Raw genomic sequence first — 24,848 nt, forward strand, 5'->3', positions numbered from 1 at the left:
CTTTCCCGGACCTACTGCCCGGGAGGTGGTTCTGCCCTGCCTGTGCTCTCCAAAACAGAAGCCAGGACTTCATCTTACAATTTAACCATCTGTTATGGGCCAGAAGGAGACTACAAGTGGTTTAGGAAGGAGTCCTGGGACCTGGAAGCTGAGTGGGACCTAGGGCTTTAGGCGTGTAGCGCTGTCCTAGAGTCAGAGGGTCAGCAATAATATTGGCACTGCAAGTTTGAGGTGAGGTGGGGTGGCTGAGCACCCTGGGGGCGGGCGCCGCCCTAGGGGTGAATCTGAGGCTGCTGGAGCACCGACTCTGCCTGGCATCACTGCTAGTCTCTGTGCCCCTTTCGAAAACACCTGCTTGGCAGAGTGGCTATTTCTTTAAAAACAAAAACCTGGCCTGCGCCCACAGACCCAGCGGGGTTTGCACATGGAGGGGTCACCACCAACCCTGCGCCCAGCGCAGGGGTCAGAAACCCCAGGATTCGGCAGCGGGTGCGGCCGGCCGAGAGGCCGGGTCTCAAGGCTGGGTTTAAGGCAGTCCCTTCCCCAGGCGCGCGGACCGGCGCCCGGCGCCTTCTTCCCTCCCCCCACCCCCTATAAAAGTCCGGGGCTGCGCGGCGGCAGCACTGCTGCTTCCCCGCTTCGCACACCGCTGCGGCCCGGCCCGGTCCGCCCCGTCTGGCATGCAGAGCAGGCCGGGCCGCGGCCGGACACACGTTCCCGGCCCTGGGCCCGAAGTGCAGGCGGCGCGCTGGGGGCGCGGCGTGTCTGGGGACATCTTGTGATGTTGGCGAGAACAGGACATGATCTCACATGGCGAGAAGCTCTTTAGTTCCTTAATCATTTCACGGTGCCTTCGGACGCTTTTTTTCCACCTAAAACGTTTAGTTTCAGCTCAGTGATCAGCTACCCCAGCTCGGCGGGGGAGCGGAAGGGTTGAATTATTCCAACCTGTGAGCGGTCCCTGGCCAAAAAAATAAAAAAGGCACCAAAAAAAAAAAAAAAAAAAAAAGTGGGAACTTTGCCCCCTATCCATTCCATCAAGTTCTGAAATTTCAAAATGGATTTAGAGAAAAATTACCCGACTCCTCGGACCGGCAGGACAGGTAGGACTGCGATACGGGCTCCAGACATGCTTACACCGGGGCACAACCAGGTGCTGGTCCCCTCCCGGGGTGACCCTTGGAGGAGGAGGGAGTGTACCACATTTTCTCAGGGATTGACTTTGTCTGTCTGTACCTTCTCTTGCGGATCTCTTCATATGCTTCTGTAGGAGTACAAGTATCATCAACTTTACCTGTTTTTTCCCCTCAGTTTTTGAATATTTTTGTTGGTGTCTATCTGGTGGTGTCCAAGTTTGTGTCTGTGTTTACATAAGCTCACCGTGTACGAGAGTGACAATAAGTTTGTCCCCATAGATGCATGTCTGAGTTTGTCTATGAGTTTTTGTGCCTGTTGTTTCTCAATACCCTCGAAGGTATTTGTGTATAAGTTGGAGTTTTATGTTCTTTTAAGTATCCAAAATGTGTGTCTATGGATGTTATGTGTATGACTTGGGTAAGTATCTGAGTACACATGCGCTGCTTTAGTTAAGGGTTTGTGTTACCCAGTCATATCCGAGTGATTTGGGAAGTAAGAAAGGATGATGTCTCTGACCCCACCATATTTGGTGTCAACTGTTAGATGCCAAAGCACAAAAGTGTCTGGCTATAGGCACAGATGTGGATCTGGGGCCTACTGGGGTGTCTACTGTTCTCAGCATGTGCAGTCAGGCCCAAGTCCTGTTTGTGGAAACCACTAGTGGAAAATGACCCTGCTTCACCCTTTGGGCACTGTTGATGTTGGCAATTGTACAGAAGGGTCTCTTGTGGCAGGCGTGTTTTTGGCAGGTGAGATTGGCCTGTAGGTGACTGGGACATTTCTAAGGCTCTCTGGTCAGTCTGCTTTTACCTAGACTAGCCTTGGACACTGGGGTATGTGTGTGTAAGTGTTTTTACCCTGTGGGTGCTGCTACAATGGAGAGTATGAGTGGGTGAATGTTCTGTACCTGGTCTGGGCATTAGCCCAGGAAATGGGGAGCAATGTGTGTTTATGTCTGAGAGGAAGTGACCAGGGCAGTAGCCTCTGACCACCTGAGGCATAAGCTGGTCTTTGGGCCTCTTTCACTCCTTAGGCCATTGTGCCAACCTCTTCACAAAACACACTCAGCCCTGGCAACCCTTCCTCCTCTTCGTCTCCTCGCATCTCCTGGTCACTGTGAGTGCCCACCTTTACTTTAGCCCCCAATAAAGATCAAAGAACAGAGAGGGATAAACTTAAGAGTTCCAACTCAGGATAACTTCCTATGTACAGGTGCGTTTTCAAAATGTTGAGAACAGAAATCTAAGACAGGGTGTTCCAACAAGAGTGTTCCTGGAATGAGGGCACAGAAAAATGAACCTGAGAATCTCTTTGTCTTCAATTCCCAAATAGCTTTCCTTTCCCCAGGTGATGGGCCCTTCAGTAGATGGGATACCACCAATCCCTGTGCCTGGGGCTAAGATTTATGTACCTGTTGCAAGCAAGCTGGAGGTGTCAGAGTCAAGGAGCCCATTGGCTGTGGCATCTGTGGCCCGCCGGCTGCCTCTCCCAACAAGCTGTCTACCAAGAATGTAATTCGTAGCGGTCGATGGGCTTTGATTAGTTCAATCGCCTGAATAATCGTTTAATCAATAAAGCATTTCATTCCCCCAGGACCTGAACTGGTTGGGGATTGGGGGGCACTTAGCAGGACTAGAGTTTAAAGTCCTGAGAGCCACGCCCCTTCCTCCCAGAAGGGCTGGGGTAAGGGCCACTTTCTCTGGGAAAGGGTGACAGCTCCTGTGATTCTGCACTTCTCCCTGTCAGCACAGATCTGGAGCCCCGCTGGGGAAGAGGGAGAAAGCTGCTGAGCTATCCCGGCTGGTGCTAACGGGGTGTGTGTGTCCATTTGCCCTGAGGCCTTTCCCCCTCCCCCAACATCTAGACCTTCCATAGGCCACCAGATCTTTTTCTTCCCTAAAAAGCATTTTTCATTCCTTCCCCGAATCTCAGTATCCTCTGATGTATGATGGTAAGAGAGTAAGTATGCGTGGCTCTAAACCCCAAATTAGGCAAGGTCAGCAGTCAGCACTTAAATATTCCCCTCCCCACTCTTCTTTGTAATATGAGAAAAAAAAAAAAAAAAAAGGAAGCATTTGAGAGAAGGCAGAGACTAGGGAGATCATAAAGCAGGGGTTATTGTGGAAATGGTATGGAAGGAAATTTCTCTGCCCTTCGACTTCTAATTCCTGCTGGGGAAGAAAATAGCTCCCTGCCACTCACGCCTGTTGGAGAAAAACTACTACTGGGCAAACTGAGATGTGGATAGGTTGGACACTTTCTTGCTGGGCTGTAGTATTCAGTCTCAGAGCTCCATAATGAGCCCAGAATGGAATACCACTATTCCCACAAATAGAACTTCATCTCACAGAGCCTTGGGAAGTGGAATCTCAGAGGTTCTCTGCATTAGTAGCACAAGAAGCTAAAGCCTTAGGGAAAAGGACTGCCTGGTGTCCCTGGTGTGCAGGAGTGGGAGGCAGGTGGGGGCAGATTGGTAACAATAACAAACTCCAACACAGGCAGGGTACACTTTTAAAAAAAAATGGGTTAAATTCTTCTTCTCTGTCCTCCTTCAATGACTCCTGTAAACAGAGCTGAGCTGAGTAAGGCAAACTCCTCAGCAAGGTGAAGGAACCACAGAGGAGTGTCTGTGCCCTGACTTGGTGTGGAATTGCAGGTCAGTTACTTACCCTCTTTGAGGCTTTTTAGAGGGAAAGTTAAAGATAACCCATCAGCTTAGGACAGTAATGCACAGGTAATCTCTGATTTTTCCCAAACTTAATAACCTGTCTGAGCCCTGTAGGGTCTCCTGCCCCAACCACAAGCAGAGAAACTGGCTGATCTTGTGTTGCAGTTGATCTCAGGCTTGGAGCAGAGCATGACAGCAATCCCAGTATTTTAATGCTCCTGTAACTCTGAGCTGGAGGGTGAGATGGGAAAGCCGGGAGGGGTGTGTGTGTGGGGTGTGTGTGTGTGGGAGGGGGGTGTACCAAGTAAAGTGAGATCTCTGGCTACTGAAAGAAATGGACACTCTCAGAAAGGTGCTCTCAAACATTGTTGTCAATAGGAGTTCTTCCAATAGCAAACTTTCCAAGACAGTTTGATTCTTGAGTTTCTTTTTAGATAGTTTTCTTTCAAAGTTTCAGCCCCCAGGGCCTAGCATAGAGCTGGGCCCAAAGCCCTGTTACTGGGAGAAAGAAGCGGGTGACTTACACAAGTTGAGTGCACCAGCGATGGCGATACCCGTTCCTTGCTAGGATTTTTATCCAATTTCAGAATGCGGCTTCTTGGTGTACTACGCAGGAAAATCCAATTTTGCAAAAAAATAGCTGTGTTATCTCTGGCTAGTCGTGTACCTTCTCTGGGCTGCTGTTTGGTGACCTGTAAGGCTTTGTAGGTGACCTCCATGTGTGCTCTGGTCGCACCTTTGGAGGTTAAAAGTTCCTGGAGGGCATCCAGCTTAGGGGGCCAGAGGTTCCAGCTGGGAACTTCATCTGCCCCAACAGCAGTCAGGTCGGGAGGGAGTGAGCAGCTTATTCCACACTGGTGAGGCTGTGAATTACAGTTCTTTCCAGAGACAAACACCCACTGGGAAAAGGGGGACAAATGCTGCTCCTGTTGGTATAAGGGATAACATCTACAGTTCTATCTGTCCCCAAAATGCCTCAGGGATTGTCTATGTGGCACTGGGAAAAAAAAGGGGGGGGGGTTTCTTAGGCATTTCCCAGCTAGGTTCTGGCAGCCAATATCAAGCAGCCATCCGGAGTGGTCTAGAAAGGCACTTAGAAAGATTTCCAGCCCACAGCCTTTCTTCTGCCTTGGACTTGCTTTGTGTGTGACCTTAGACAAGTCATATAATTCCCTCCTGGCCTCAGATTCCACATCGGTAAAGAAAGCACAAGCTCAGAATCCTTGCAGCTCTAAAATGCCAGATCTGAGTGTGTAGTAGGCTGAAGCTCAAAAAGTCAGACCAGAGGTGGAGATGTCACTTGCTTCCTTTTGCAGGACATTTCCATACTCCTTCCTCTCCAGTGAGAATGCAGGGCTATGACCTCAAGTCTGGCCTGCGGCTCTGAATTCTAGTGATTTCTGATCCATGGGGCACCACCAGATGAACCAACCCAGGAACCCATGTCTATCCCAGTCCTTCTCCTGTTTGATTTTCTTGCTCCAAGGCAGGGTTGGGAGTGGAGGCAAAGATCCAGACTGGAGGGGCTTCCCACACAGGAGAGAGAATACTTTCATCCCACCCCCCAATACATTGAAGACTCCTGGGTCCCTAGGGACCCCCATTGGGCCGTTTTCTGCAGCTGTGCCCTGGCAGAGATTATGTCAGTGACTAGTGTGTCAGCACCGGAAACTTGTCTACCGGTTAGGGGCAGCTGGTCCAGGACAGCTACAGAATGTGGGCCCCAAGGCAGACCTACTATAGAGGTACGGGGTGGGGGAGGAGGGGCAGAGGAGGGAAAAATTAGAGAATGAAGCCAGAAGGTGATCTGGGAGTCTTCCCAGGATTACCCTGTGCCCTGTTCTCCCTGTAAATACGTATCTCTAGCAGGCATCTCAGAAGCCTTGTTTTGGTGGATTTATGTTTAATATTAGAGAAGTTTCACATAAATCCAAAATGGCAAATTTTGATGAGTTTGTTTTGTTTTTGTACCAGGAATTGAACTCATGATCTCATGCTTGCCAGGCAGGTGCTGTGCAGCTGAGCTATATCCATGGCCCCAAAGACTGAGTTGATGAGTTTTTTTGTTTTGCTCTGTTTTGTTTTTTGAAAATGATGTATCTTAGGGCAATTGACATGAGCTGCTGGGAAAAAAAGTGTTGCTAAGGCTGAGCCCTTGCATACCATAGGGCTCATAGAACTATGGCCTTTTAGATGAAGAATGGGTGACACGTGGTTCCTTTTCAAGGTTCATTTACTTTGTAGTTCAGAGACCCATGAGAAATAGACTTCATGGTTAAAGACTTCTTGGTTAGGAGAGTATTGCTAGACTACCTTCTCTGGGAAGAAGAAGGTCAGATTTTCCTAACTGCTGGAAGCTGCAGCATTCTAGCACTCATGACACCACTTTATGGACCCTTTGCCTTAGATTTAGACTACCTGTTTCTAAGATCCTCATTAGCATTGGAGACCGGACTTCTTTGATTTCCAAGAGGCCTTGTGGTGGAAGCAGAACTGCTCCTGCCAGCAGACAGACATGTTCAGCTGCAGCCCCCAAAACTCCTGCTAGCTCAGTGGATGGAAAGAGGGCTTACTGCTGTTTGTGCAACCTGGTCCAAAGCCATAGAGTAGCTTCTTTCCCCAGGAAGCTTCGGTTACTAATTTTAAAGGAACAGGAGTATAGCCTATTCCTTAGTCTTTGCCTTTGGTTAATGCAGAACTGATAGTCTTGAAGATAAAGTGAGGGAGGTGAGAGGACCAAGAGGAAGTGGCTGTGGCTTAGTAGATACTTCATAAAATTAAGAAATGTTTCTGCCAGAAGGAGCCTTCATCACAAACTAGTTAACACAGCCCATTTTACAGATGGATGGGGAAAATTAGGTCAGAACTGTTGGGTATCTGCATATGCCAATTCCGTCACTTACACAGAAAGCGGGATTTCTGTTGCTTTCCAGGTCTTCCTCTAACGTCCACGGATGGTTTTGTTTTGTTTTTCCTTTCAGAGTCTATTTCCTTACTCTAACCTTCACGCTCACCCTCACCTTGGCTGTCCCCAACCTTTCAGGGTGTCCCAGTGCTGCTATTGCCCAGGCGCCTGAGGGAGAGGTAGGGCCGGCGTGAGACCAGCAAGGAGACTCTCCCGGCGCTGCGTGCGCCCTCTGCCCCCTCCCCCTAACCCCATCCAGATCCTCAGGGCCTTGGCCCCGCGCGTTTGTCAATGAACGTGGCGCCGCCGCCTGGGCCCCGCCCTCCATTCTCTCTCATTGCCCAGGTATCCTCTAATCAGGCGGAGCCCGCCGGTTGTTTAGCCAATGGGGCGGTGTTTCGGGCCAGGACCTGAAGCCGCCATTCTGATTGGCTCGCTTGAGGATGATTGGCATGTGAGCCCCCGCCCCGCCCCCGCCCGGAGGGAGGCTGAGCCCCGGGCGGCGCTGTCCACACGCAGCGGGTCCTGAAAGCGGCTCCGGGGCGGCGCGGTGGCGCACTGTGCGCGCCGAGCAGGCGGAGGGGCCAGCGCCGGCAGCAGACGAGCTACCGCGGACAGGCAGAGCCGGCAAGGGCTTCCTCCCGGCACCGACAGTCCCGGCGGCCTGGGTGGCGGGGACCCTCCGGCTGTCCCCTCGGTCCCCGGGGGCAGGCGCGGCGCTGTCCGGAAGAGGCGGCTGGAAGCGGCCGGAGCGGCCCCGAGGGCGGGCAGCGTGCTCGGAGAGTTGGCCGGGAAACAGCCGGCCAGGCGAGGAGGACGTCGCTGGTGTCCCCACTCCTGGCCCCGGCCATGGGGGCGCAGCGGGGGCCGCCGGAACTTTGAGGGCGTCGGGTCCAGGCTTGCAGGCTCGCAGGCGCCCGGGGAGTCCGGGGTCTCGGCGCCACCAGCGGCGGAGCCTCTCGGAAACCGCCGGGGCCCCTGTGCGGCTGCAGAAGTTCTGTGCAACTTCGTCCCAGACGTCTGAGGACCGGCTGCGGAGAGGCTGCGCGGCAAGCCGGAGCCCCAGGGACTCGGAGAAGCGGGGAGAGAAAGGGCCCGGAGGACAAGGAGAGCCCGGGAGGGATCCAGGGCAGCGAGGCCGCGGAACTGGTCTGGCACCTCGCGGCCCTCGCCGCTCCTCGGTGCAGCTAAGGACCGCGCTTTGCGGTGGCCTCCTCCAGACTGTTCCTGCGAGGGATCGGGGGCTCCTGGCCGTCCCGGAGGTGCCCCTCCGCTATGTCCCCGAAGCCGCGGGCTCCTTGGCCGCAGCTATCCGCGGCTGGGCCGGGAGCCGCCGCTTGAGCCAGCCGGGGAGCGAAGCCGGCAGAGTTGCGCCGGCTCCTAGACTGTGCCAGCGTCGTTTCCCGCCTCTGCGCAGTTCTCCACCGTCTTTGGCAAGGAGACTTTGAGAGTGACCTCAGATTCCAGCGGTGCTTTTTGAGCTCAGCTCGCCGGGTGCCCGGCCTGGTGGCGTGGCTCCCTAGCCGCCCTGGGCAGCCCCTTGGCGCCGGGAGGCGGCGGCGTGGGCCGGCCTGCAGTCTGGAGCGCCCCGATGGAAATACACTGTAAGCACGACCCGTTTGCATCCATGCATAGTAAGTAGGCGGCGAGATCGCTTCTCTCACTCTGCGGCTGGGACCGGGTTGGGGGTGCCGGACCGCGGGGCAGGTACTAAGCCGGAAGAACCCCGGACCTCTGTGGCTGCACAGCCAACTTTGCTAAGTGCCAGGGCTCCTACGCAGGGGCCGTGGAACAATGAGCTTGGCGGTGGTTGCTAGAACACCTGGTCCGGGAATCCCGCCTCCAGCAATGCTAGCATAGGCAGTCAGCTGCAGCTTTCCCGGGCTCCAGCAGCGACAACTCGGAGCATCTGCAGCGCCCTGCCTCAGAACTTCTAGAGGGTTTAGGGCTGGCCTGGTGGAAAGCAAGAAGTTATAGTGAGAGGTCAGTGTGGCTCTCAGACAGCGCCCCACACTCGGATCCTGATGGCGACTTTTTTTAGCGTGGGGCTGATCAAGACTAGTGCTTGCAGGGAAAGTGGGTCCCTAACCAGTTCCTGAGTGTGTGAAGGAAGACGAGGAGAGCTGAAACAGGACAAGCAGTCTGAGGCTCCAAAGGCAATCTGGAGTTGAGGAAGGGGTTTGGAAAAATCAACGAAGTCTAGGTCCCTGAGCTAATCTTCGGTTTAGGAGACCACCCGTTCATACGGAGACCCTTAAGGAACCCACTGGGTCCTTCTCACAGGACACCTGCTTCTTGATGGCTCCTGCCCGAGAAAGGAGAGGGAAAAGGAGAGGCAGAGTGGGGAGGGAGGAAAGGTGGAGGGAGGGAGGGAGAGGGAGAGAGGGAGAGAGAGAAAGTAAGAAAGAAGCCAATTATAGTCACCACACAGGCGTCCCTGCCTTCTGAAAACCGCTGAGTGTGTAGGAGGAGAGGAAGGGTCATTTCAAGCGAGGGCAAGGGCCCTCTGGTTGCCTAACTGGAGGGATCCTGCCATTTCACCCATTAGCACAGCCTCCTGAGCCTCCTCTCACAGTGAGTTAACGCTGGATTAGATTCGGAGATTTCAAGGAAATTCCAAGCAGAACGAATCACGTTTCCCTTCTGTTGGCTAGAGAGCCGGCTGGAGAAAGCGCCAGGCTTTGGCAGCCTTCAGTCGGATGCCAGGCATGGATCTCTGCGGGCTAGAGGTCGGGGAGTCACTCCCTGGTTAGGAGCCCTTCCCAAGCTCTGCTCTCCTCACACAGTCAGGAGTCTGGCTTCCCTAGCCAAAGGTCCCCTATTTAACAAAGGCAGCAGAGACCCGGTTGGAAAGAATGCGAGCTTCCGGAGCAGACTGTCTGTGTCTTACACGGAGGGCCGAAGGGCCTGGCAAGCAGGGGAAGGCTTGTTTAGGCAGCAGGTTAGCTACAGGCAAGTCAGTTTCTCTTTGTGTCAGAGGGAGTCGGAGGGAGGAGGTAACCCTCCAAAGTGATGGGGTGGTTTGGGTCGGAAAGCCGCTTGCTCTGGTCCCAGCCCAAACGAATCTTCATGGTGTGGGGCCAGTGTGCAAATGGTTTCTAGTTCACAGTGACCCCAGCGACCTCCGAAGTCTTTTCCTGCTCAGACTTCAGCCTGGCTCTGGAGAAGCTCTAGTCTTACAGAGTAAACCAGAGAACAAATGAATTTGGGGTAATACTCTGAGAGATGCAAGCCCCTGGCTCAGTCAGGAAGTGACTAGGGGACAAGATGGGAAGGACTGGCCTTGACGGCAGAAATTCACAGGCCCTTGTTGCTTCCTTCTGCCCAGCACTGAGTTGCGCAGAGATGGTGCCTCAACCCTTGGGAAGATAGCACTTGATGGCCTCCTGCCTGTGCATCTGCAGGGACCTGGCAGCTTCTACCAGGTGTTGGTTAACAAACTGGTTAATGACTGTGCCTCCTTGCCCTGGCCTTCAATCTGTCCCAGCTTTCCATTTTCAGTTTCTCTGGCAGCACAGTGGAGGTTGGTCCCCAGCCAGCCTAGTTTTCAAAGTTGGTGCGAGTTCTTGGTTTCTTTAGAAGAAGCTTTGGTTCTGGCACCCAAAACTGTTTGCTTGCACTATGTAGGCCTGCTTTGGTGCCCAGCTTGTGGGCAATAAAAGTGGGGTGGGGCAAATAGCTCCTAGGACATGACTGGGATAAAAGTCATCTCCTCATCTTCGTGCCCCTGTCAGTCCCCCATCACCAGCAGGATCAGTTCTATGAGGATGGGCAGGCACTGCCAGTAAATAAGCTGGTAAGTTTAGAGTTACCCCTCCCCCATACATGTTCATCATTCACATCACACAACAGCGTCCTCCAAGATGTTTCCTTCTCCCAAGCATCTGTACCAGTTCTGAAGGACTTCTGTAACCAGTATCCTACCTGAGTGTCACCCAGACCTTCAGTTACACTCATTTTATAGAATATGTGTGATACTGAGATCAGAGCAACTAAAGATTGACAGAAGTTCCCATGGGTAAAGCTGGAGCTGCTTCTTGGTCTCCCTGGCATAAACATTGGGCTATTGGAGGATTTGTGGAAGTGGAGAGAAAAGGACTCAGACTCCAGAGAGGGCAGTGGACTGTGAGGGTGAGTACCCTTGTGCAAGGCTCTCACTCTGTGAAATCCAACCATGTCTGTGTCCACAACCCCACTTTTCATATGTTCAGCACCTATGTACCCATTGGAGAGTCTACTGGGGACATTTCATTCCTGCCCTTTCCCTGTGCTTCTATTTGCATGTCTGTGTGTGTCTCATTCTCCTGCTCTGGTGAGTCTAAGAGGAATTTTACTGACCCTGTGGGTCCTGTAGTTCAATCCACAGCTGAGTCAGCAGAGACCCTCCCCTCGAGAGGTTATGGACAGCTGCTGTCTTTGGCTTATGGCAGGGACTTGATGTGTAGCATGTCTTATCAGGGCCTGAGTAGCATCTGTGGAGGGCAGCCCTTTCCGGACCACAGCCACGAAAGCCCCAGGAGCATCTTCAGCTCAATCTTCTTCCTCCAGCTCCCTCCAGACCCTGTTCTGACTGCCCTGTGGAAGCTGGTTTGTGTTTCCCTTATATCTGTTTCCTGGTTTTTTGTTGTTTGTTTGTTGTTGTTGTTTTACCTGATTTATGTGTTCATCTCTGTGCCATTTTCTCACGAAACTGTATTTTTTTTTTCCTGGAAAAATAGCAGTTTTTCAGTAAATGGCTCCTCACATAGCTAGAGTCCACAGGAAGTAAAAGCTGGGATTTGAGTCCTCCAATAACATACAGAGCTAGAGTTGGAGGTCCCAGGATCACAAAGGTCCTGCTCTACAGAAGTCTCAGTCTTACAGATACCTGCTTCCTAGCCTTTCTCTTCTTTTATTGGTTTATTCTAGCATTTTCATTCCTCTTTCTCTCCTCTGCCTGTCTAATTTGCTTCTTTCTAAGATTTCTCTCTTTGCTTCTGTCGTGTGTAGGTCTCACTGTCTGAAACCTTCCCACAGATTTCTCTTTTTCTCTTTTCTTGCCTTGTCCCACCTCCTGTCTCCCAGAGTTTCAGCTTCCTTTCTTTCTAATCCCAGGATCAATGACTTTTCTCACACTACAGCTGTGGATTCCCTCATTGACACTCTTGAAGAACTCTGTTGGATGGGACCTTCTCTTTCCTTCCTTCCTTTTTTTCCTCATCTTTCCTTCCTTTTTTTCTTTTTTACTTTTTAAATATCTGAAATGTTTCAGAACAATCATAACTGATTAAACCTGATTTTAAAAATCAAGGAAAAATTCAGCATAGAACTGGAACTAAGGACTGCAGTTATCTATACAATTTGTGTGTGTGTGTGTGTGTGTGTACACGTGTGTGCTTTAAATAAGCTTCAGCTTGGAGATTTTGGAAAATATTCATGAAAACTTCAGTGGATTGTTTGGTCAGTTTTAAGGATATAGTTACATTATACATGTTTTTGCCTCCTTTATTTTAGATGTTGTTCATGAACATGAGTAGTAGATGAGTACCGGGGGAAATGACTGAGGTGAGGTGACTCTTATAGGTTTTATAGTTCAAGTGCCGTGCCTTCCTTTATGCAGTCCAGTCTCAGCCCAGTCAGGCCCAGTTAAGGCAGAGGTTTCCTCCTCCTTGGCTTCTGAGCTGCCAGTAGCATCACTTTCTGCCTGGACTTGGTTTTGGCTCCAATCCTCGTTAGTGGCTGATTAACAGCTACAAGGTCAATGATGTTGCTACATTGGCTCACTTTGTGTTTACTGGTGTGGCTTTTCAATTTACGTAGGTTCTTGTTGCCCTCTAGATGGACTATGATATAAGAGATAGGAATGCACACATGGACTCTTTACTTAAAATCCATTCCAGAGCCGTTATAAAATCTGGAACTCAAAAGCTTTCTTCAGTTTCTTTATCCACACCCATCTACCTCCAACCAGCTTAAAGCTGCTTGTCAGTTTCAAAGCACTCCAAAAATTCTAGGGAAACGCTTTTATAACAAGTCTCGACGCAGTAGGGTGGAATGCCCTGGGTGTAGAAGATCCTATGACCCATTTCTTTTGTGTGCTCTGAGAGGGTGTAGTGGTGAAGTCTGCATGTCAGCCTCACCTTCTTAAAGGGCTTAATTTTTTTTTTTTTAATTAAGACAGTGGCTAGGTTTTGTCTCGGTAGATACTCTGCAGATACTATTAAATTTTTAAAAAGTCCTTAAATTAGATTGAATTGATTTTACAGTATTTTTTTCCTGAGATGAAGGTTTATTAATATAGTCTTTTTTTTTTACTTTGAAAAACATTTGCTAAAAAGACGACTTAGGTTTTTTTTTTTCTTTAAACTTGACGTGTTTTATGCTATAATTTTTCCCCTGCATATCTTCCTTAGACTTAAGCATCACATAGTAAGTTGTACCTCTGTATAATCTATAGTTAGTGCAGATTGGGGTCTTCCCATATTTCATTGTTTAAAAAATTATGAGGAAATGCTAGTAATTAAAGGAAACATAGTATGGTGAGACTTGTTATCAGCTGCTCAAGTAACTGGCTGCAGTGGACAAAGGTTAGATTAATTTTAAAAAGCAATCTAGTGCCCTCATGTAGGCTGCACAATTGGATTTCAGGTGCACGAGACACCCAGCCTGCTGGCCGTTTGTGAACAGAGGGACTTTGGGTTTCTGCTATGTGACTGGTTCTAACTACCCTTCCCCTTGCCTTTTGTTTCTGATCTGTTTCAGGACATGGAGGAGTGAATCAGCTTGGGGGGGTTTTTGTGAATGGACGGCCACTCCCGGATGTAGTCCGCCAAAGGATAGTGGAACTTGCTCATCAAGGTGTCAGGCCCTGCGACATCTCCAGGCAGCTTCGGGTCAGCCATGGTTGTGTCAGCAAAATTCTTGGCAGGTAAAGGCAGGACTCCAGGCTTCCCTTGATCTTTCAATTAAAGACTTAAAAGATGAATCAGCAACTGTCCAATGTGCCCTGTCATAGTGAGGATCACTGTGGCAGTTTGCCCTATGTGCACAGCATCTGGAGGTTAGAAAGTCTTTCGGAGGCCATCCAGTTCAAAGTAGCCCCGGGAAACCCCTGTCTCAAGTAACGTGTGGAATACAGGGACTGAGGAGGGACTGGTTTCCGCAAGCTTAGTGAATTACTCTAAAGAGCACCCGAGTAAGAGGCACTAGGGTATTTCCCTTACACGTTTTAGGTGAGCTCAGGACCCTGGGCAGGGCTGGATGGTATCACACAACCAGAGTTCAGAGCTCAATGTTTCTTTTTCTTTTTTCTTTTCTATTTTTTCCTTTCCTTTTCTTTCTTTTTTCTTTTTTTTTTTGGTGGGGGTATTGAAACCAGGGCCTTGCATATGGTAAGCACATACTCAACCACTAAGCCAATTCCCCAGCTCTCAATGTTTCATTTTAATATTTTCAAAAAGCATATTCTACTTTCAAAAGTCAGTCATCATTTTCATGTTTTGGGTCATCATCAGCCTTATGAGGTTGAGCTGCAGCATTTTCTTCTGTATGCTTTGTTTTCTTTGTAGTGACAGGCATCCTAAGTGTATATTAAATTAGAAAGGAAAAAAGAAACTGGCAAATGCTAACTCTCAAATCTGACATTTGAAAGTTGCTATTTGACCCAGCGATTTGCTGCAAGCAAAATACTAACAGTGACGATTCTCCCAGAGGGCTGCATAGCCTTTAGTGTTACTGCTTATTTTCTCAATAGCCTCAGCATGACCCAGTGAAGCATGTTTTAAGATGAGGAAACCTAGCGTGCTGGAGTGACTGAGCCAGGCTTATCTGGCCAGTCTCAGTCTGTTTGTGGGTTGGAATGAAGCCTGAAGAATTCCTGGGCCATGTGTATCTCCCCATAGCCCCAGAACACAGCAATAGATTTGGTTTCAGGTGTGTGGTTGTTCTAGGTCTGCCCTGGCAGGCAGGAGCACATTCAGGCTTAGCTGCCTATTTCATTTCCTGGGCCACAAAGCAACCTTTGTTCTGTAGCTTGTGTTACAGTTTGAGAGCAGGTGCCTGAATAAAAAATAGTCTAAGGTATGTCAGTGACGTTGTGACTTTCTGTGCGCTCTTTTCCTTCCATTTGCTGGAATTCAAGAAATGTTCACAGATAGAACAGCACTGTCGAATAACTTTACAGAGTCTTGCTCAAGGCCAAAGGAAGGAGTCTGGGGGCCAAGGGTCTGGCAGCTTCTTTAGGGTCCTTGATCCCTCTGTTTCTTTCATCCTCTTTCTGGCCCATGCAGATCACCTCAACTATGGAGGCTGAGGGTCTGCTCCTGGTTAACACTCAGCTAGCAAATGAACCCTCGCCAGAGTTCAGAGAGTATTGCAGGAAATCAGCTCTTGTTAGTGCTCTTGTTAATGGTGGCTTTAAACAGGAGGGTGAGAGCAAGAGTGGCCGAAGAAAGTAGCGAACAGTGAGGTAAAGAAACAAGAAACAAAGAGGAAAGAAAATGGTTTTAAAACAGAAATAGAGAAGCAAGGGCATGAGAGAAGAAGAGAGAAAAGAAATATTTTAGGCTATCTCAGCATCAGCCTTCAAAAGCAGAGTGAGTCTCAGATACATCTTGCGCAGCTTCTTTGTACGAGGGAGAGAGAGGAAGAAAGAAGGCCTTTCTTTGTTTTTGCTGAGACATCTTTGCTGAGCCGACATTTTGCTCGCTGTTTGAAATCTTCAAGATACAGAGCCTTTCTCCGAGGGGACATCCAAACGCTGAGTCCTCATGTTCTGCTGTCCCATGGAGACTAGGGGGACCCGGACCTTTCCAAGCCCTGGTGGCAGCCTCCCGCGGTCCAGAATAGATTTGTCACTAGGTAGAGTGGCACTCGGAAGTTATGCGCCGCTCTGGTGCCTGGCCGTTTAAGTTGTCAACAATAAATTGGAATTTCATAGCTCATTATTTTCATAACTAAGAACTACACTGGACAAAATGTCACTCTAATTAGAACTGCCTTTTAAGAAACAAGTTCAGTCCTAAAACAGTGTGACTGGGAATTTCTGAATTGGGGCTCTTCCAGCGAGAGATTTTTTTTTTGTTGTTTCTTTTTTTTTTTGTCACGGAAGAATTTGATGGGTCCGATTGTAGATAGCGTACAGTGTGTGGTGGCTGTGGTTTTCAGAGACTGTGTGGCAAGGCAAGCAAAGTCCCTGGGGCAGGCAAGGAGGACCCCTGTGCCCTCCGGAAGATAGGCAGTCTGCCAGGAGCGTGAGCATTCGGTTCAGAGCTCCAGGCTGCAGAGGGGCTGGAGAGGCAGAGCTTGGTATCATGTGAGGCTGCGTTAAATCCACCCTGAGCCTGGCTGTTGTCTTCTCTCATTGGAGTCTGGGTTTTGGAACTGGGTGGTATGCTACACAGTAAAAATAAACATTTTAATGAGGATTTTAATCCTCAACTTGTGTTCTTTATTTTACGCTTTGCGAAAGCTTTTTCATAACCATTTGGGGTTTTGGTCTTCAAAACAGCCCTACAATTCAAGCAGGGCAAACATCTTCCCTTAGGCTATAGGTGGCATAACTGAAGTCTAGAATGGGTGAGTGAATTGCCCAAGATCACACAGCCAGTGAGGTCAGAGCCACTGACCAGCACCCACTCGCCCCCAGCCCAGTGCTCTCTGCACCATTGGTGGCTGCTGTTTGTCTTTTGTCAGTGAGCCACAGGGCTGCACGGCTGTTTTGCTGAGATGAAAGGAGACTTATTAAGTCCGAATCCTCTCTTGACACAGTTGTGAGTTGGGGTTTCAGGAGTGTCGGTGCTGCCTTCCAGAGGTCTGGCCTATGTGTCAGTCAAAAGGGTGCCTGAGATCTTTCATTTCGAGACCACAGCCTGCCATGGCTGGCACTGCTCAGGTGGGATGGGTGTGGAACCCTGCACACTGTTACCCACCGGCCATCTTCGTGCTGCTGTACAAAGGGTACAGTCCCATTTGATGGTCATGTTTTGAATATCTGCCTCTGTCTGTAAGTCCTGCCCTGAGATTGTCCCTGTCCTAGCCGTCATTCCTTGACTATTCATTCAGTGTGTGAATTAAATATGACATGTAAAATATCTGTAAAACAGTAAAGCTCTCTATAGTTGCAAGGAATCAACATTACTGTAATTTAAAATCTTGTTACCAAAGTAGTAGATTGCTCTGGTGGGAAGAACACTGGATTCAAAGACAAGTTTAAAAGCTGGGGGGTTGCCTTTAGCCTCCAGAAGTAAGGTGGAACAGTCTTCTATCTTTATTTCCTCTTCTGTGAAGCTCTGCTGGCCTCAAAGGATTGGTGTAAGGACCAAGATACTCTGAAGGAGAGCGCTGTAAACTGTAAAGGGTTGTACCTAAATAAAAGGTGTCATGTTATAGTAAGCACCGACTTTCTGTTGTAAAATTGGCAGGACAACTGAAGTCTGCAGAGATTACTGTGTGCCTGCATTTAGATCTTTGCTAGATTTCTGCCCCCCCCCCAATCTGAGATATTTTGAAAAACCTAATTTACCAGAAAATTACAGGAAAATGTTTTCAACAGTTTTTCAGAAAGAGGGAGGATAGGTTGAATTTTGTTATGACCACATTTTGTAATGATTTACTCTTCTCAGTGAAGAATAGAATTTTCACTTCCAGTTCACTGCTCCTCAATTTACTTCTTTTCTTCTAGAATATTCACTAACTTGGCTCTAAACAGACTAATTCAAGCTGAGAATTTCAGCATCTATAGAGGTTACCAGTTATTGTTCCTGAGTAACATTTCTACCCATCCCAGAATCCTCTCATACCCTTATTCTTGTTAGGTTAAAACATTTCTATTTATTTCTAAACTGTGTTTCACTTTAAAAAATTTCAACATTAAGATAATCTCTTTTGGAAGAAGAGGTCCAAAAATCCTCTGTAAATATTAAGTCACATTCAGTGACAGCTTACATTTAGAAAAAACATCAAGTCATTTTTCCCCCCTGAAATGATCTTTCATGGCGTTCTTCTCCCTGGTCTCGGTTTTACTGTAAAACCCTGACATCCTATTTGTGTTAACGAGGAGAAGCTGATAGCATGGAAATGTCCTTAGAAACAGCCATTTACCTCAAGGGAGGGCCCTGGAAGAGCTGCCGAGACTCCTGGTTGGTTTTTCTGATTGCTTAGGTTTGGACTTTCAAAATACATTTTTTATTAATTCTGGAATCTAACACTCCTTTTAATTTTACACCGGGGTTATTGTTTTTCTTTATGGAAAAATAAGTTGCATTTTAGAGAACAGTTGCACAGGATCTTGGGGATTCTGCTAAGAGAAAGGATAGCTGACAAATCAAAGGTCTAAATCACTTCCTTGGGGAAATTTTAGTTTGAGAGTTATACCTCAGTGCTAGCTTGCCCACTTGCTCTTGGGTGACCTTGAGGAAGCCCGTTAGCTGCTGTGAATTTCTTTTATGTCACAGAGAAGTAGCTATTTATTTGTTTATTTACTCTTTCATTCATTCAAAACAGTTTATGTGCATTAGAGCTGTTGAGGAACAAAGAGAAAACTGATTTGAAATTCTTCATAAGCTGTAGAATGGTAGATGAATGTGGCAGTTTTTGTCACTGCGTAGCATTCGACTAGTAATGTGCAAAAGAAATATGTGTCATGTATTAAATTTCAAAATTTTTGAGTAGTACATGAAGAAAAGTGAAAAAAATATAATTAATTTTGATTGCATATTTAAACATGAAATATAAAAATTATAATTTCAACATACAAAAATTATTAGTGAGGCATTTACATTTTTGTACCAAGTTTTAGGATTATTATTATTATTATTATTATTTTTTTTTTTTTGGTACAAGGGATTGAACTCATGACCTAGTGCTTGCCAGGCAGATACTTATGCTGCTGAGTTAAATCCCTGGCCCTTTGTACCAAGTTTTTTTTTTGGTACTGGGGATCAAACTCATGGCTTCATACTTGCCAGGCAAGCGCTTTTTGCCACTGATCTAAATCCCCAGCCCCTGTACCAAGTTTTGAAAATTTGACTTGTGATTTACATTTGCAGCTCAACTCAATTCATATTAGTCCTATTTCAAATGTTCATGTATTTTGCTGGTTCCTCCCTGCTAACCTCTTTTCTCCTTGGGTCCTAGGTATTATGAGACAGGAAGCATCAAACCTGGGGTAATCGGAGGATCCAAACCAAAGGTTGCCACGCCCAAAGTGGTGGAAAAGATTGCTGAGTATAAACGCCAAAACCCCACCATGTTTGCCTGGGAGATCAGGGACCGGCTGCTGGCAGAGCGAGTTTGTGACAATGACACAGTGCCCAGCGTCAGTTCCATCAACAGGTGAGGGGCTGGTGCTTATAGAGGCCTGGGGATCAGAGTGGGGTCCTGAATGTTCTGTGTATATCTTCCCTGAAGATCTGGCTTCTCTTTGATCAAAACTCCTCATGAGTTTGTGGAGAAGAGAGATGCTAATGGGGCTGCTGGGCCTCTGTTTTCCTCCCTTTTGCCTCTTCTCCCCAGTGGGCAGAAGTTGTAGGCCCAGAGAGAGAAGACCACACCACTAGCCTGGTTGCCTGAGAACCGTGTAAGTCCAGAGTGAGTTCCATCACTCCCTTCACTGTGCGGCTGTGTGGCGTCCTGGGTAGTCAACTGTCCAGAGTAAGCCCTCACAAATGTTGTTCCTTCAGCTCAAGGCTTGTTGTCCTACCACTGGCTTATGTCAGGGGTTCTGAGGAAGAAAATCCAGCCTTCAATTTGGGCAGAGGTTGAGCCAGTGAATGTGGCAAGCAGGGCTTCACTACACATTGGGCGATTTGACTCTTGTTCTGCCACTAACCGGAAGTAGGACCTTAATGACTTGCTCTGACAGCCCAGGACCCTGGTCGTCCTCTTGTGGGTGTTCTGTCTCCAAGGAGGAGGTTCAGGAGGCTAAGATGCTATGGGATGAGGGCACTCCTTCTCCAAAACTCCCCCAAATCTCATCCATGGAGAGAGAGACAGCAGGATACCAGGCACACAGCCTCTCTGTGGGAGCCACAATGGCTTTCTCTCCTCTCTAGGTAGACTCAAGCTACAGTGAATGGCTCTTTGAGAGCTTTAAAAGTAAAATTTATTTTTAAAATTTAAACATTTATTTAGCATTGCTGGTGATTGAACCCCAGGGCTTTAGGCGTACTAGGCAAGTACTCTACCATGGAACTATACCTTTAGCACAAAAAATAAACTTCTGGAAGAAAATTTTTTATTGTGGACGGTATCGTCTCAATGCCATTTAAACCCATGGAGTCAGGGACGAAGTTGTGAGATGAACGGAAATGACTGTTCACAGACTCCACGAAGAAAAGAGAATCTAGCAGACTGGGAATTAAGCAGCTCCCATTCTTTCATTGCCCTCCCATGATTAGTGCAGAACCTGTCTGGACACAGAGCATCCCTCATTTCTGGCAGAAAGAGGCGATCAGGCTGGAATGCCTCTGAGGTCCTTCTTATCCTGATGTCACCTCTTCTGTGATGACCGAAGTGCACAGAATCAGTGTGTGGTCAGATGTGTTGATGGTTCATAAATGCTGCCCTGCTTTCCTTCTCTTGGCCAGCCTTTACCAGAGCCCTGGGGTCATGCACAGTGCCGAGGAGATAGAGAGGAACTGAGCACACAGCTTCTCAGTCTGTATCCCAGCGAGGCTCCTCATCGCGACTGGGATTCTCACGTGCACTTAGAAATCTGCACAGTCTGGACAAACTTGCCAAGGATGCAAGAGTGATTATATGGTTTTGGATTTGGACTGGGGGGAGTAACATTTGTTCTTTTTCTGGATAATGAAGTGCTACAGTGTGTTTTGTGAATCCACTACTTCTGGCTCATCTAAAGATTTCTATGACAGAAAAAGCAACGTGACTTTTTGGAGCCTCCCAAAGCACGGATGTGGTGACATATAATTAAAGCAATGTTGGAGTAGTTCTGCTCTGCAGAGAACTCACAATCAAAATGCTAGTCAGGTTTTGGGGCCCATGGTTTACCAATGTACAGTATACGTATAATTAGGTGGTTCACAAGATAACTTTAGGTACACGGTGAGAATCACAAACTCTAAAACGTTATGTGGGGCTAGACAGGTACTGTAATAAAGGAAGCTTGCCAGGCATAAGATTAGAGAATGGCAGGGACTGTGGCAAGTGAGTCAACCCAAACTCTGTTAAAGAGCACCTGCTTCTCAGCTTCAATTAAATGCTGCCGTGAATGTGAACCCTGTGTTTGCCAAGAGTTTTTGATGCTGTTGCCTTTCAAGAGAAGCCAGAAACTAGAACCCGTGTATATGTATTTGTGTGTGTGTGTTTGCATATGTGCAATCCCTGTGTTAATTGGTTGGTTTGTTTCTGGGAACTGAACCCAGTCAGTATCTTTGCATTCCACTATGCTTTCAATCCTTTTTAAACAATTTTCATTTTTCAATAATTTAAACCCGACCTATAAAAATTATAATTTGAACATACAACCAATTTCTCATCAGGTCCCTCATTTGTGCAAGCTGGGATAGAACCTGTGTTTCTCCTGCCTTAGCCTCCCAGAGTCCTGGGAGTATAGATGGGTGTCACCACTCTCAGCTAAGTCTCTATTTTTTTTTTTTTATTTTTTTTTGTCTTTTTCTTTTTTATTGGTACCGGGGATTGAACTCACGACCACACACTTGCAAGGAAGGCGCTTGTGCTGCTGAGCTAAATCTCCAGCCCCAAGTCTCTATATTTTTAAGTGGTGGAGAATAATTTCAAGTATAATCCAATTGCAGGGCCTTAATTTATATCCTCTGTAATGCAAAGATTGCATTGACTTGTGATGAATTTCTTTTCATGTATTTTAGAAAAATGTAAGTGGTACACCAAACCAGTAAGTTTATGAACTTTGCCAACTTTTTCTCACTTAGGGTAGGGGGAACCACAATTGCCATATAAAATACATTTACTTAAATGGCAAAGTGAGCTGTTTGAAAGAAGCACGTGGAGCAAAGCGAGCAGTGGTTAGAGGCTGTGAGGAGTGGGACGGGGACATCACCGATCCACTGATGCTTTGTGCCTGGAGCTGGGTCTTTATAGTTGCGCTGTTCTGGCTGACCAGATATCCCAAATCAATTCAAAATGTTTTCCTCTCATGGAGAAGAGCTGGAATTTACACAGTGCAGATCCAGGGAATAAGGTCAACAGCATACGTGATAATGTTTCCCCAAACTTCCTTCCTGTTGCATGGCTCTTAGCAGCAGGGTTCACTGCACTTTTGATCACACCTTGAGAAGACACATTGGAAAGAGGACTCCAGTGCTGCTTAAGAAAGTGGCAAGAATGACAGGAAAGTGTGTTCAAAGAGAGGGAAGTGTTTTTAGGGGGATTAGTGGCAACATGGCTTTTACTGTGGTAATTGTTTTAATTTAAATATTCTCATACAGAAACAGGGGCCCAGATGGGAGAGTAGAAGGGGAGTTATCTCAAGATAGAGGAGCAGAGTCTATGATAAGAGGAGGGGTAGGCTGCTTCCGCCACTGCCCTGTAGGATGGCACCCGTGATTGAGCTGAGCTTCCGGGAGAAGAGAGGCAAGCAAGAGTAAAGCAGTCCTTCCTCCTCCGTTTCAGAGCCTGTCTCCCTTTCTCCCCAATCTGTAGCCCATTCCTGTGCCCTCTCTGGAAGCACTCTGGCTTCTCACTGCCCCCTTCAGCAAGAGCTCACTGAGTGTGGACAAATCGTATTCTGCACACCCGCTCACAGAAAGCCCGAACCATAGTGACATCCATGTTTTCTTCCATAGGAAGGCAAAACTCCTGCCGTGTTCAAATGAATGCAGCTTCAAAGCCTGCCTCACACATGTCATCCTGCAGGAGGGTCCTAACCTCTGCCTCTCACCTAACCCCTGCCTCCCTCAGAGGCAGTTTCCCACTATTTCCTGTGTCAAGCATGTTAGGAGGTTGTGCTGGCTGCCTCCCTAGTTCTCCTGGTCCCCTCCACTGTCCACCCACAGAAGTGTGTGCCTTTCTGCTGTCTTCTGGAACTGACCCAGGGAACCACGACTGACAGAGATTTAAGTACCACTGAGCCACTTCTCCTAGCTTGTGGAAAATTTCTTGGCACACAAACCATCTTGTTTATTTGGCTTCTTAAGAACCAGTATGTGCCGGGATGCTGTACAACCTAAGAGAGGTTCTTAGAGTCCAGCCTGAGTGTCAGTTGGAGGTGGCTGTCCCAGAACTGACCCAAAGGATGGGTGGAATGGTGTCTTTTCTCTACTGTTTCAATTCCATGGTTCTAAAATGGGGCCAAATAGTGGACCAGACAACAAATGCCATCCCTACTTCAGAGGAGCAGTGGAAATGTGGGGCCAGCACTGTTGGGTGTTCTGATTTTTCAAGAGAAGCTGGAAATCAGGTATTTGAGGAAAAGCTCACAACTCATACACGTTAGCAATTAATTCAAGTAACATAGACCATAGAGGGCTGAAGGTGGCCTGGGGGCAACAGTTTGTTAATTCTTTTAATCCTAACTTTGGCAGCAAGTCTTCTGAGACTGCTTGCCTGCTTCTTCCCTCTTCTCCACATCAGTCACAGCCTGGACGCCAGCTGGGCTCCCTTCCAGCACGGCCCAGCTGGGCTCCAGGGTTTTGGGTTCTCAGTGCAGGTGATGGTCCACGCTTCTTTCCCCACTGGAGGCAGTTTCACCAGGGCCACAGGAGTGTGTGTTTCTTCAGCACTTTTCAAGCGTAATTTCTCTTCCAGTACAATTTGTGTGTGTGTGGAGGAGGTGTGGGAGTGGGCAATGGTGATGAGAAGACCTCTAGCTTTTCAGAGGACGGGAGCGTGTAGAAGTGGGATCCATAAATGTCCATTATATGTGAGCCCATTGGAGTTTTGGCCCTCAGATACTAAATGAATTTTGAATCGAAATCTGCTTTATGCTTCAGATAGGAAGTGTTTAGCAGAGGGACCCTCTCTTTTAAGTGTTGTTCAGAGTGCTTAGGCCTGGGAGCTGGGAGTCTGAGGTGGCTCGCTGTATGACCCCAGGGCTTTCTAGAAAGGTTGATGGCTGGGCTTTCTTCTGTGTTGTGCCAGAGAATGCTCATAGAGCATCCAAAATCATGTTTTTGATTTGTGATGTAAGAATGAGCCTGTTTTTTTTCTTTCTTTCTCTCATTTTTTTTAATATTGATCTAATGATCATACCAAGGCTTTGTGCACGTTAGGCAGGCAGTGTACTACTAAGCTACATTCCCAGCCCCAGGAAATACCTTTTCATGCTGACTGCCCATCAGTTCCAAATATCTCTGGGTTAGAAAAGCCCATAGTACAGTTTTACTGGAGCAGATTGGGACAGATCTTGCTGATAGCTTGTTACTTTAATTTTTTCCTAAAAATTACTATCATTCATTAGCCTTGTTTTTCCCGCTACTGTTTCTTCTCAGTGTAAGATGATGCTTTTTGTTTTTCCTTGGTGGCTGCTGCCACTAAGATGGGTAAAGTCTCTCACCCTTCTGGGCAGCTTTGGGGTCCCTTACAATTCTAGGACCCCTCATAAAGCATCATTGCAACCTTAAAATAAGGGATGAGGATGGTCACTTTCTCCTCCCCGTCTCCCAAAGAAGAGACCCTTATGCTTTTTAAAAGAAAATGTGAAAAATAGCAAAATTTTAAGGTTGAAGTTGGCCATAAGTCTTTATGCAGATACCAATGAGAATAATGATATTTAAAAATTATTAAGCATTTATACATAGTAGCTACTTCAAGGTACTTAATTACTTCTTTTTCTTTTTTGTGGGGTAAGGGTTGAGACAGGGTCTTGCTATAAAGCTTAAGCAGGCCTTGAATTCACTATGCAGCCCAGGCTTGCCTTGAACCCATTGTAACTCTTTTTCAGCTCCCTGTGCTGGTATTACAGGCACATGCCATCAACATGGCCTACGTAGTTACTTATTTCAATCCTGATAAAAACCCTATGAGGGGGCCAGAGATTTAGCTCAGTAGCATAAGCACCTGCCTGACAAGCGTGAAGTCATGAGTTTGATCCCTGGTATCACCAATAAAATAAAATAAATAAAATAATAAATAATAAATAAATAAAACCCCTATGGGGGTAGAATGATTTTTTTTTTTTTTGGTAGAATGATTCTTAATCCCATTTTTCAGATGAAGAAA

The 24,848-nt window shown here is 47.6% G+C and overlaps 1 protein-coding gene across 4 annotated transcripts in view; it reads left to right on the forward strand.

The window, feature by feature from the left end:
• Window positions 1-622: 622 nt before the first annotated feature.
• The window catches only part of Pax5 (paired box 5), a 177,907-nt gene continuing 153,681 nt past the window's right edge, over window positions 623-24,848 (forward strand). For 2 of the 4 annotated variants that reach the window (XM_063225330.1, XM_063225335.1), the window contains exons 1-3: window positions 623-1,103; window positions 13,452-13,617; window positions 18,825-19,022. In XM_063225330.1, coding sequence (XP_063081400.1) covers window positions 1,058-1,103; window positions 13,452-13,617; window positions 18,825-19,022 — 410 coding nt within the window. In that variant the 5' untranslated portion in view covers window positions 623-1,057. Of the gene's footprint in view, window positions 1,104-7,202; window positions 8,345-13,451; window positions 13,618-18,824; window positions 19,023-24,848 lie in introns of those variants that run through there. The other 2 variants (XM_003470877.3, XM_063225337.1) reach the window with 2 other exon arrangements.

Source organism: Cavia porcellus, unplaced genomic scaffold (assembly GCF_034190915.1).
Source record: "Cavia porcellus strain 051 isolate PalLab524CR breed Dunkin Hartley unplaced genomic scaffold, mCavPor4.1 scaffold_1, whole genome shotgun sequence".
NCBI lineage: Eukaryota > Metazoa > Chordata > Mammalia > Rodentia > Caviidae > Cavia > Cavia porcellus.